We start from the raw sequence: 13,573 nt of genomic DNA, 5'->3' as shown, positions 1-13,573 counted from the left end.
TTTTTTTTTTTTTATTTATTTTTTTATTTTTAGGAGATAGGATCTTGCTCTGTTGCTGAGGCTGGAGTATAGTGGTGAGATCATAGCTCATTGTAACTTTGAATTCCCGGGCTTAAGGTGATCCTCCGGCCTCAGCCAGGATCCTGAGTAGCTGGAGCTGCAGACGCACTACCACACCCACCTTTGCCTCCCTCTTTTTTTTTTTTCTTCTTTCTTTTCTTTAACTGATTTAATCAGGTGATGTCTCTAAGAGATGAAAACTAAACTCTTTTTCTTCTGAGGAATGAGGAATTATGTAAAGTACTTTATATTATATTCAGGTGTATAGGATAGGTACAAAAGTAGTCCTAAAAAAATTGGATGTGATGTCATAGGTGAGCAGTTTGCAAAGGCAGGAGATAGTGGTGCAGCACTGGAATTTGATTTTAGCAGACATCCCAGCGTCACCCTTAACTAGCTCTGTGGCCTTGGGCCAGTTCCACAGCCTCTCTAGTCTCTTGTTTCCTCAACTTATAAGATAATGAAGGTAAAGCATCTGCCACCAGGTTTGCAATAAATTTCACCTGTTGTTTTACATGTGTATGGTCATCACACCACTGTTGATAAGCTGTTAGAAAAGTTTAGCAGTCTGTAATAAAGGATATACAGAATATCTTTAATAACTAGTTTAAAAGATCATATTATACAACTCTGTATAGTATAAAGTATTTTTCTATAAAAATATTTGTATAATATAAGAAGTCTAGGAAAACTATAATTTTCAGCTTGCTTGATTGCAGATTTGCCAACTTTAATAATAGTGTCATTAACTATTGACATGCTTTTTATAGTTGGATAAATTAACATTACAGTGAAACAGAAACCTTTCACAGCTCCAATTGTTCTCAGCTCTGAATCTCAACACTGAGCAGCATGGTGTTTCTGTCTCCAGTAAGATTACCCACATCTCTGTTGTTTTCAGTCTGAAACCTTGGATATTTGTACAAGCCAGAAAAACTTGATAAAATATTTTCTGCTATGAACAGCTTAGTACCTTTAATGTAATATGTGTGGTATAGAAATATGAAAATACTGCCTTCAAGGCCGGGCGCGGTGGCTCAAGCCTGTAATCCCAGCACTTTGGGAGGCCGAGACGGGCGGATCACGAGGTCAGGAGATCGAGACCATCCTGGCTAACACGGTGAAACCTCGTCTCTACTAAAAATACAAAAACTAGCTGGGCGAGGTGGCGGGCGCCTGTAGTCCCAGCTACTCAGGAGGCTGAGGCAGGAGAATGGCATAAATCCGGGAGGCGGAGCTTGCAGTGAGCTGCGATCTGGCCACTGCACTCCAGCCTGGGCGACAGAGCGAGACTCCGCCTCAAAAAAAAAAAAAAAAAAAAAAGAAAATACTGCCTTCAGAGATAGGTACCTTGGAGGAATTAAATGTATGAGCCGGGTGCAGTGGCTCACGCCTGTAATCCCAGCACTTTGGGAGGCCGAGGTGGGCGGATCACAAGGTCAGGAGATCGAGACCATCCTGGCTAACACAGTGAAACCCCGTCTCTACTAAAAATACAAAAAATTACCCGGGGGGGTGGCGGGTGCCTGTAGTCCCAGCTACTCCGGAGGCTGAGGCAGGAGAATGGCGTGAACCCAGGAGGCAGAGTTTGCAGTGAGCCGAGATCACGCCACTGCACTCCAGCCTGGGAGACAGAGCGAGACTCTGTCTCAAAAAATATATATGTATATATGTGTGTGTGTGTGTGTGTGTGTGTGTGGTGTGTGTGTGTGTGTATAGCCTTCATCAAGAAATTAAATTCAGGTTTGTTTTTTGGTGTTTTTTTTTTTAAGAGTTTGAGTCACTCTGTCACCCAGGTTGGAGTGCAGTGGCATGATCTCAGCTTACTGTAACCTCTGCCGCCCGGGTTCAAGCAATTCTTCTGCCTCAGCCTCCCAAGTAGTTAGAATTACAGGCACGAGCCACAGTGCTCGGCTAATTTTTGTATTTTTTGTAGAGGTGGAGTTTCACCATATTGGCCAGGCTGGTCTCGAACTCCTGGCCTCAGGTGATCTGCCCACCTCAGTCTCCCAGAGTGCTAGGATTACAGGTGTGAGCCACCGCAGCCAGCCATAAATAAGGGTAAATTTACATGGGCATATATTTTTGGAAGTAAAATATTTCAGAAATGTAGTGGAATTTCTTAAGGTGAGAGAAATTATGGACAGACTTGTAGAATCGTATTGTTTTTATTTAGAACTATTTTGATTCATGTTTCCTCTCCCTCACTTTTTTAGAAACGACTGGAGCAGCAGAAGCCAACAGTGATTGCAACTTCCACTACTTCCCCAACGAACAGTACAACCAGTACCATCTCTCCAGCACAGAAGGTTATGGTGGCCCCCATAAGTGGCTCAGTTACAACTGGAACCAAAATGGTACTAACTACTAAAGTTGGATCTCCAGCTACAGTAACATTCCAACAAAACAAGAACTTTCATCAAACCTTTGCTACGTGGGTTAAGCAAGGCCAGTCAAATTCAGGTATACAACTATGATTAAGTAAAAGATTACTTTGGTTCAGGAAAAAGAATTTTCAACCTTTTAGCTACTGAAATGAAACTTTTTTTTAGAAGATTGTTTTTCTTTTGCAGCCAGTTGAGCAAACAAGCTGTAACAGTTGGTTTGTTACAAATAATGTTCATAATATTACATTAGCAAACTCCTCTCTTACATTATTTCACTTTCAACATTTACATAGTTCACTTTGAGTGGAGAGGAATGTTTTTATTAAAAATACAAAATGAGCCACATTTCATGCATTGGTGCCCTTTCCTAGAAGTCACTACGTTGCTGGTTATTTTAAATCTAAAGCTTATTAAATGTCTTATACCCCATTAGCCACCAGCACAGCTGCCACATCTGCTACAACCATTGCCAGCACAGGTCAGACGTTCCAAATTACAGGCAATCCAGTCACTATGGCAGGAAAAGTAATTACCAAACTGCCACTTCCTGCAAACAGCAAGATTGTCGCTGTAAATGTGCCAGCAACACAAGGAGGTAAGGGAAATGTGAAGAGTTTTAATTCACATTTGCCAGATCATACTGTTGCCATTATTTTTCATCTCCTTTTCACTGATTTCAGTCCTTGGATCTCACATTCTATGTAGCCCACTATAAAACCCTGCCACACGTAGTTTCTCCTCAGCAACCGAGCAACACGTAATGCTTTCTAATAAAGTGACAGTTTTTAATTATGGCTTCATCTTTTTTTAAGGCGTTGTTCAAGTACAGCAGAAAGTCCTGGGTATCATTCCATCAAGTACAGGTACCAGTCAGCAAACCTTTACTTCATTCCAGCCCAGGACAGCAACAGTCACAATTAGACCCAATACCTCAGGCTCTGGAGGAACCACAAGCAATTCACAAGTAAGAATTCTTACCGATGTACTTGGTTGGATGCGTTGAGCACATCACATTGTTTTTATAATGGCTTCTTCCAAGATTAATCCAACTCAGTTTCCTTTGCCTATTACTGAATCTGTGACAGAGTACTGATTAGGAAAAAAATCTGTTATATTTCTGATAAGTGAAAATGATACATGAAGTTTTAATGTTTAACATTTAGTTAATGACACATAAGTATGATTTATGAAGAATAATAATTGCTTTCTAGGATTTTATAAAGAACATTTCTTTATGTAAAACAGTGGACAGCACTAGACCACCCAAGGAAGTGTGCTGTGCAGGCTCGCTAAGAAATCAAATTTAAAATGCTAGACCAGGCGGGCGGATCACTTGGGCTCACTGGGCAACATGGCAAAACCCCGTCTCTACAAAAAATACAGAAATTAGCCAAGCGTGGTGGTGCTCACCTGTAGTCCCAGCACCTCAGGAGGCTGAGGTGGGAGGATGACTTGAGCCTGGGAAGGGAAGGCTGCAGTGAGCTGAGATTGTGCCACCACACTGTAACCTGGGCAATAGAGCCAGACCTTGTCTTAAAAAAAATTTTAAAAAGTAGTCTATAGTACTGTTAGCTAGTTTGTTATCAGCTGATATGTACACATATTAGATACATCATTTCTTTTTTTAAGACAGAGTTTCAGTCTTGTTGCCCAGGCTGGAATGCAGTGGCGCGATCTCAGCTCTCTGCAACCTCTGCCTCCTGGGTTCAAGCGATTCTCCTGCCTCAGCCTTCCAAGTAGCTGGTATTACAGGCGCCCACCATCACGCCTGGCTAATTTTGTATTTTTAGTAGAGACGGGGTTTTACCATGTTGGTCAGGATGGTCTCAAACTCCTGACGTCAGGTGATCCACCTGCCTCGGCCTCCCGAAGTGCTGGGATTACAGGTGTGAGCCCCCGCACCTGGCCCAGATACGTAATTTCTCTGTTACTAGTATGGAAAAGACTTAAAGTTTTGTCAACTAGTATTATGGAAAAGGTTTAAAGTTTTACATTTTTGAAAATGTTCTGAACCTAACTATAGAACTGAAAATAACATGCTTTCTAGTTTCCCCTTTAGACAGAGTCTCACTCTGTCACCCAGGCTGGAGTGCAGTGACATGATCTCAGCTCACTGCAAGCTCCGCCTCCCAGGTTGACGCCATTCTCCTGCCTCAGCCTCTGGAGTAGCTGGGACTACAGGTGCCCGCCACCATGCCCAGCTAATTTTTTTTGTACTTTCAGTAGAGACGGGGTTTCACCATGTTAGCCAGGATGGTCTCGATCGCCTGACCTTGTGATCCACCCTCCTTGGCCTTCCAAAGTGCTAGGATTACAAGCGTGAGCCACTGCGCCCGGCCCTGGTTTCCCCTTTAAAACTATGAAAGGGCCAGGGACGGTAGCTCACTCCTGTAATGCCAGCACTCTGGGAGGCTGAGGCGAGAGGATCACTTAAGGCCAGGAGTTCGAGAACAACCTAAACAAAATGGCAAAACCCCATCTCTACTAAAAAGACAAAAAATTAGCTGGACATGGTGGCACGTGCCTGTAGTCCCAGCTATTCCCAGCTACTTGGGAGGGTAAGGGATGAGAATTGCTTGAACCCACAAGGCAGAGGCCACAGTGAGTTGAGATGGAGCCACTGCACTGCAGTCTGAGTGACACAGTGAGAGTCTGTCTCAAAAAAAAAAAAAGTTAAAAGATCGCCGGGCCGGGTGCGGTGGCTAATGCCTGTAATCCCAGCACTTTGGGAAGCCAAGGTGGGCGGATCATGAAGTCAAGAGATCGAGACCATCCTGGTCAATATGATGAAACCCCATCTCTACTAAAAATACAAAAATTAGCTGGGTGTGGTGGCACACGCCTGTAGTCCCAGCTACTTGGGAGGCTGAGGCAGGAGAATTGCTTGAACCCGGGAAGTGGAGGTTGCAGGGAGCCGAGATCATGCCACTGTACTCCAATCTGGGTGAAAGAGCGAGAATCTGTCTCTAATAAGTAAATAAATAAGCGAGACTCTGTCTCTAAATAAGTAGATGAATGAATGAATGAATGAACGAATGAATGATTAGCCATACATGGTGCCATTCACCCATAGTCCTAGCTTCTTGGGAGGCTGAGGCAGGAGGATTGCTTAAGCCCAAGAGTGAGCCAGGCTGCAATGAACTGTGATTGCATCACTGCATTCCATCTTGGGCAACAGAATGAGACCCTGTCTTTAAAATAAATAAATAAATAATTTTTTTTAAACTGTGAAAGAAAATAGGGTTTCTCATCTTCCTGTTATATTCTATGGGTTACGGGCATGGTCTGGAGCTTACAGAAAGTGGGACTCCACATTGTCCTGTGAGCACTAGTTACAGAGCAGAGCCCCACTGGCATATGGTCCTTCCTTTTAGTCCACAGGCTATTTTTTGTATCAGTGGCAGGGAATTTTGTATGATAGCATTTGAATTAAGTTTTCTTTCCTCAAAATTCCATCTTTATTCTGAGGTTTAATACAATTTAAAATGTAATGTTCAAGAGCCCCTGTCATTTCTGTAAATATTTTTATTAATATAGAATGCTTAAAGATCTTGGGTTCTAAGTCCATTATACTTTAGTCTTTTTAAAGCATTTTAATTAATTGTTCTTTGTGTCATTTATAGGTAATCACAGGGCCTCAGATTCGCCCTGGTATGACCGTGATTAGAACACCACTCCAACAGTCAACACTAGGAAAGGCAATTATTCGAACACCTGTGATGGTACAGCCAGGTATTTATCCATCCAGCATTATCATTTTACATCTGAACAGCCAGTCTAGGAAATATGTAATTATCTGTATTTGGCACTACATGCAAGAAATACAATTTGAATTAATACTTCAAAGCATACTAAATTTCTAATCCATTGTGAGATCTATTCATTGATATTGTTTCATTTTGACCTTGACAGTAAAAGAAAAATAGGTTGAAGTATGCTTATTAAAAATGTAACAGAAACCACTAATAAATAAAATATATAATTGAAGTAAGGAAAACAGTCTGTATAGCAAAAGACAGAAAATCAAGGAGACAGCGAAGAAACACATAAAACAAAATTACAAATGCAGCGCCAGATGTTCATTTATTACTCTTAATGTGAAGAGGTTAAAACTACCATTTTAAAAGTTGAAGACTGGCCAGGCTAGGTGGGTCTCCCCTGTAATCCCAGCACTTTGGAAGGCCAAGGCAGGAATATCACTTAAGCCCAGGAGTTCAAGACCAGCCTGGCCAACATGGTGAAATGCCATCTCTACAAAAAATATTTAAAGATTAGCCAGGCATGGTGCCTCATGCACCTGTACTCCCAGCTACTTGGGAGGCTGAGGTGGAAGAATGGCTTGTACCCAGGAGGCGGAGGTTGCAGTGAGCCAAGATCATGCCGCTGCACTCCGGCTTGGGTGACAGAGTGAGACTGTCTCAAAAAAGAAAAAGAAGTTGAAGACATTAAAGATTTTTTTTAAAACCCTATACATTTATGAGAAATTTAGCTAAAATCAAATTACTACAAAAGCTGCAAAAGATAAAAAATTAAAGATGGACACAGGCACGCAAAATAAAGGCCATAAAAAGAAAGAAAAGACAAGGATGGCCCTACTGATACTGGACAGAATAAAATCCAATGTTTAATAAAAAGGAAAAATTTATGAAAAAGAGTCATTTTTTTATTGGCTTAAAGGTAAAGATCGGCTGGGCGCAGTTGCTCACCCCTGTAATCCCAGCATTTTGGGAGGCCAAGGCGGGCCAGATCACCTGAGGTCAGGAGTTTGAGACCATCCTGGCCAACATGGTGAAACCCTGTCTCTACTAAAAATACAAAAATTAGCAGGGCGTGGTGATGGGCGCCTGTAATCCCAACTACTCTACTCGGGAGGCAGAGGCAGGAGAGTTGTTTGAACCCAGGAGGTGGAGGTTGCAGTGAGCCGAGATAGTGCCACTGTACTCCAGCCTGGGCAAAAAGAGTGAGACTCCACGTGAAAAAAAAAAAGGGTAAAGATCATGGCCAGGCACAGTAGCTCAAGCCTGTAATCCCAAAACTTTGAGAGGTTGAGGCAAGGGGATCACTTAAAGCCAGGAGTTGGAAACCAGTCTGGGCAACATAGTGAGACCCCATCTCTACAAAAAATAAAAAAGTAGCCAGGCATCCTGGCGCACGCCTTTAGTCCCAGCTATTTGGGAGGCTGAGATGGGAGGATTGCTTGAGCCCAGGCATCGAAGGCTGCAGTGAAGTATGCTCATGCTACTGCACTCCAGCCTGGGAGACAGAGCACGACCTGTTTAAGAAAAAGAAAAAAAGTTTGCAATTAAGGTATAATCTTGAATCTTTATGAATTAAGTAGCATGTCATATTAAAACGTACAAAGCAAAACTATTTGAAATCAAGGAGGAATTAATAGGAGCATACACACTTTAGTACCTTCTGAAATACACATTCATTTAAAATATTTATAGGCTTAAGCCAGGCACGGTGGCTCACGCCTGTAATCCCACCACTTTGGGAGGCCAAGGTGGGCAGATCACCTGAAGTCAGGAGTTTGAGACCGCCTGGCCAACATGGTGAAACTCCATATCTACTAAAAATACAAAAATTAGCCGGGCATGGTGGTGGGCACCTGTAATCCCAGCTAGTTGGGAGGCTGAGGCAGGAGAATTGCTTGAACCCAGGAGACAGAGGTTGCAGTGAGCCGAGACCATGCCATTTCAATCCAGCCTGGGCAACAAGAGTGAAACTCCATCTCAAAGTACATTCTAAGTAACTTTTAAGTTAAAGATACATCAAGTAGGTAATTACAAAGCAATTCTCAAATTGCAGCCTTAAGCCTTGACGCTGCAGTTAAACTTGGAGGTGATTCAGTTTATTCAATACATATTTGAACACCTATTCTAGGCCGTTGAAATAAATCAGTGAATAAAACAGACCAGAAATATCTCTGTTAATCAGAAGTTAGAAACATATATAAAACAAGTTTCAAAATAAAACAAGACCTGATTTGGTGGCTCACACCTGTAATCTCAGCACTTTGGGAGACCAAGACAGTCAGATCACTTGAACCTATTAGTTCTAGACAGCCTGGGCAATGTAGTGAGACTCTCATCTCTACAAAAGAGTTCTAAAAAAGTTAGCCAAGCGTGGTGGCACATACCTTGGTTTCAGCCACTTGGGAGGCTGAGGCAGGAGGATCACATGGGCCCAAGAGGTCAAGGCTGCAGTGAGCCACAGTCTTGCCACTGCACCTCCAGTCTGGGTGACAGAGTGAGAAACCCTGTCTCAAAAAAAGAAAAAAGGCAAGAAAATGAGGGAGGAAATGAAAGCACAAGTAATAATAATTACAAAACAAGACAAAAAAAATTAGACCATTATTTTGCAAGTCTTATCTAGGGAAAAGGGAGGAATATGCTTGTTCACAGAGTTAGGAATGAAAAAGTACAATAAAAATAAAGTGAGCTTTTTTAACTCAAAAGGAATTGTAGATTATCTGAGGTCAAGAGTTCAAGACCAGCCTGCCCAACATGGTGAAACCCTGTCTCTACTAAAAATGCAAAAAAACCAGGAATGGTGGCGGGTGCCTATAATCCCAGCTACTCGAGGTTGAGGCAGGGAGAATTGCTTGAGCCCTAGAGGCAGAGGTTGCGGTGAGCCAAGATTGCACCAGGGGATCTCTGGAAGTGGTAACTTTTCATGAATTGTTTCTCAGACTGCAAGGCAAGGACCTAGCGCTGGGCTACAGGAGTTCTCAAAGCCCTTGGCCACACTATGCTATACTGTCTTTCAGTTCATCTTGAATAAATGAATAAGAGTAACCAAGAAAAATTTAGAAGGCAGAGTAATGGAAAAGTTGTACGATCAGTTGTTAAAGCACATTATGAAGTCACCAAAATGAGCATGATACCGAAGAAAGCAACACAAATAGTTACAGAGGCATTATATGTGAGAATTTGGCTGCATGACAGTGGTGTCATTTTGCGTCAATAAATGATGCTAGGATAATTGGTTTATAGTTTGCGGGGAAAATAGACTTCTGTGTTACAACATATACCATGACTAAGAACATTCTTGGGAGGATATATGTAATGAGAGAATACAAGAGAACTTTACAAGCAATAATTAAAGTCAAAATTTTTAAAAAGACTAGTCCATTTGACCACATTTTTTAAAACTGCAATTTTAGAAATAAAAAGGTAGATGGCAAAGTGAAAAAATTAGTATTTAAAAATATGTATTAAATAAGTAGGAAGAGAAATGGGCAGAGTGTGGAGAGAGAATTCACAAATGAAGAACAATGACTTAAAATAGTTTTTAATGCCAACCTGTAGTAACTGAGGAGATTCAGATACTGTGATACATGATACTATTTGCAGTTGCCTGAGTGTTTTACTTTACTGGTGATATCAAGCGTTGGCAGGGTTCAGTGAAATAGGCATACAGACATGGCGGTAGTGTGAACTGGAATAACCTTTCAAAACTTCAACTTAGTACTGTATTTCTACTATGAACCCAGTAATATTTTTGGGGGGGGTTACTTTAAAGAAATAATCAGAAGCACTCAGAAATGTATAAGCAGGGATTTTACCATGGCGTTAGTTTAACAATAACAACAACAACAAAAAGTTATGGGGGAAGTATTCTAAATGTCAAAATAGGTTTCATTTTATACATGTGCAGTAACATGAAGTTTCATTCAGCCATTAAGAGAAACACAAAGAAAGTATATGTGTATTCACAGGTGGAACAAATGCAGCAAGTAAATATTAAAAACTTGAGAAATTTGATGTTATTCAGTAGTTAGTAATGAGTCTGTAAATGTCAAATTAGCTACCAGAAAATTATTCTTAGCAACTGTTCTACATGGGGGGAAATTCCACTTGCCTATTCTAGTTTCAGCAAGTTAAACTAAAAAGAGATTTATGGAAAACTGTAGAGCCATTCCAGTTCAACTTCATTCATTCAATACATTATTGAACAATTACTATGAAAGCATTATTTGGGCCAGGTGTGGTGGCTCACGCCTGTGATCCCAGCACTTTGGGAGGCCGAGGCAGACGGATCACAAGGTCAGGAGATCGAGACCGTCCTGACTAACATGGTGAAACCTGTCTCTATTAAAACAAATACAAAAAATTAGCCGGGTGTGGTGGGACATGCCTGTAGTCCCAGCTACTCAGGAGACTGAGGCAGAAGAATCGCTTGAACCCAGGAGGCAGAGGTTGCAGTAAGCCGAGATCACGCCACTGCACTCTAGCCTGGGCAACAGAGCGAGACTCCATCTGAAAAAAAAGAAAAGAAAGCATTATTTGAGCACCCTGCCCTACTATTGAGGATATAGTGGTCCTTGCCCTCATGGCTCTCCCAAGCTGTCTGTCAAATAGCTGTAAGAGAAGCTTATTATAAATGCAGTTGGCCCAGAATATTCCAGATTCTTTGTATTTTGTTTAAAATTCATATGATTTTTTTTTTATTAAATTAGCATCTTATTTTTAATATTATATTCCTAAGAAAAGGCAGCCTTATAAACGGTATATTTTATATATTGTCATTTTGGTTTTAGATTTATAGGAAGAATTTTGATTGGTTTTTTCCACTATCCTACAGACAGCAGAGACTGGATAACGGTTGGCAGTGAAAACAGACTCACTGCCAACCAGGCAGGACCTTTGGATGTGGGCATATGTCTGAATGTATCCTTGGGCTCTGAATAGCCCATGTTTTTTTGAAGATGGAAAAGAATACATTCATCTGAGGTGTTGAATTGTTTCAATTCAAAATAATGCCAAGGATGTATAAGCATTCATAATGTTTTGCTGTTTGTGTAGGTGCTCCTCAGCAAGTGATGACTCAAATCATCAGGGGACAGCCTGTCTCCACTGCAATCTCTGCCCCTAACACAGTTTCCTCAACACCTGGGCAGAAGAGCTTAACTTCAGCAACGTCCACTTCAAATATACAGTCTTCAGCCTCACAACCCCCTCGCCCCCAACAAGGACAAGTGAAGCTCACCATGGCTCAACTCACTCAGTTAACACAGGGCCACGTAAGTAACATAACTTTATTTTAACTTTAGAGGTGATCTTATTTATTCTTGCTGTAAGTTTAAAAACATGAACTTATTTTGATAAGTTTTTAAATGTGCTGATTTGAAGAAATGGCTACTTCTGGAGTCAAACAGAAATACCTCTTAGACAGGGTATAATAAACCCCAACTACTAGAGTAATCCTTAGACAGTGAGCTATAACAGTGAGACAGATAACCCTTTTAACCACCAAAATTGTATTCGTTGGCTAATCTCCATGAGACAAATAAAATTTGGGTATATTAAGCTGCTTCTTTGCAAGACTCAGTATTGTTAGCAAGTCTTCTAATATTGATTAATAGATTGAATGCAGCTCCCATCAAAATCCCAAGAGGTTTTGTTTTTAGTGAAACTTCACAAGCTGATACTAAAAGTTTATATGGAGGTACAAAGTATTAAGAATATACCTTTGAAGAACAGGATTATTTGCCCTATGTGATAACCTGATACCAAAACTTAGTACAGGCTGGGCATGGTGGCTTGCGCCTGTAATCCCAGCACTTTGGGAGGTCAGGGCGGGTGGATTGCTTGAGGTCAGAAGTTCGAGACCAGCCTGACCAACATGGTGAAACTCCGTCTCTACTAAAATTACAAACAAATTAGCTGGCCGTGGTGGCATGCACTTGTAATCCCAGCTACTCAGGAGGCTGAGGAAGGAGAATTGCTTGAACCCAGGAAGCGGAGGTTGCAGTGAGCCAAGATATACCACTGCACTCCAGACTAGGCAACAGACTCCGTCTCAAAAATAAGAAAAAAAAAGGACAAACCAACATTATGAGGAAAGAAGAAATCTAAATGTCCCAAATTCCAAAAAACGACTGAACTTAATAATGAGAGAAGCACATATTAAAACCATATGCTTAAGAGATTGGTACAAATTTAAATATCCAACAAAACCAAGAGTTAGCAAAGGCATAGTGCAGAAGAAATTCTCATGCACAGCTGGTGGGCCTGTCAGTCGGTTAAGCCATTTTGGAAACCTCCCAGACATTGTCTGGTAAAGTTGAAACTGTGTATGCCCCAGGTCCCAGTATACCTTCTAGGTATATCCCTAGAGAAGTTCTTGGTTATGTGAGCACCAGAATACATGGCATAAATATTCATAGCAGCATTGTTCATAAGAGTCAAAAACTAAGAACAACTCAGATGTCTATCAAAATCAGTTAGATAAGTAAATTGTAGTATATTCCTACAGCAATAAAAATGAATAGACTTCAACCGCACAGAACTATGCAGATGATTCTCATAAATATATAATGGTAAGCTGAAGAAGCAAGTAGCTGCCCAAAAAATACGTGTTATAATTTCATTTGTATAAGATTCAGAAATAGGCAAAACTAAGCTATTTTGTGTAAGGATACAGGGCTGCTGCATTGCCTGCCTGGAGGGGACATCATTCCCATTGTATTCTTCGTGAATATTGCTCCTGAGTTTGTGAACCTCAGGGCCCTGTATATACCTAAGATACATCCCGAAGTAGTAATGAAATAAAGTGTTATCATCAAAGTGAGGATAGTGCTTACCTCTAGGGGAGAGGGAGGGAATTGAGATCCGGGTGAATCGCATGGGGGCTTCTAGGACATTGGCAGTGGTGACCATAGTCGCAGTTTTATAGATGTTTACTTCACAATTTTAAAATTATACTTGGTATTTTGTGTATTTTGTGCATAAAAAAATGTATTTTAGAAAAGCAAGAGTAAATAGGTTTTGAGGAACTCACACGTATATGGAACTTACCTAGTACATGGACTTTGTGCCATCAGTTTTGGTCATTGGGAGTTTAGGGGGTGATTTTTACTTTTGCTTTCCAGTTCTCCACCATGTTCCTGGTATTCAAGGTTTCTAGTTTAATTAAAGTTCTAGACAGAAGAGACAGCGCCTAGAGAATTTTAAATTTCTAGACCCCATTTTGGTAACTGCTCAGACCTTAGTGATCCTCCTTACTTGGTGTTTGCATTACATATCTAAAACCCTAAACCTTTTACACTTTAGCACACACACACCCCATAGGTAATTTGGCACGTATTGAAAGACAAAATTCAGGAGATCTGGGTACCT

At 41.0% G+C, this 13,573-nt stretch overlaps 2 protein-coding genes across 6 annotated transcripts in view; both read left to right on the top strand.

Annotated features, from left to right (window-relative positions):
- Positions 1–13,573, top strand: part of KPNA2 (karyopherin subunit alpha 2) — a 147,051-nt gene that overhangs the window by 33,589 nt on the left and 99,889 nt on the right. The window lies entirely within an intron of this gene.
- BPTF (bromodomain PHD finger transcription factor) overlaps positions 1–13,573 on the top strand; it is a 145,568-nt gene that overhangs the window by 93,372 nt on the left and 38,623 nt on the right. For 3 of the 5 annotated variants that reach the window (XM_033183856.1, XM_033183854.1, XM_033183852.1), the window contains exons 18-21: positions 2,277–2,523; positions 3,260–3,411; positions 6,071–6,179; positions 11,258–11,475. In XM_033183856.1, coding sequence (XP_033039747.1) covers positions 2,277–2,523; positions 3,260–3,411; positions 6,071–6,179; positions 11,258–11,475 — 726 coding nt within the window. Of the gene's footprint in view, positions 1–2,276; positions 2,524–2,880; positions 3,043–3,259; positions 3,412–6,070; positions 6,180–11,257; positions 11,476–13,573 lie in introns of all 5 variants that reach the window. The other 2 variants (XM_033183855.1, XM_033183853.1) reach the window with 1 other exon arrangement.

Source organism: Trachypithecus francoisi, unplaced genomic scaffold (assembly GCF_009764315.1).
Source record: "Trachypithecus francoisi isolate TF-2019V2 unplaced genomic scaffold, Tfra_2.0 Lachesis_group20, whole genome shotgun sequence".
Lineage (NCBI taxonomy): Eukaryota > Metazoa > Chordata > Mammalia > Primates > Cercopithecidae > Trachypithecus > Trachypithecus francoisi.
This window is presented reverse-complemented; position numbering and strand designations above follow the sequence as displayed.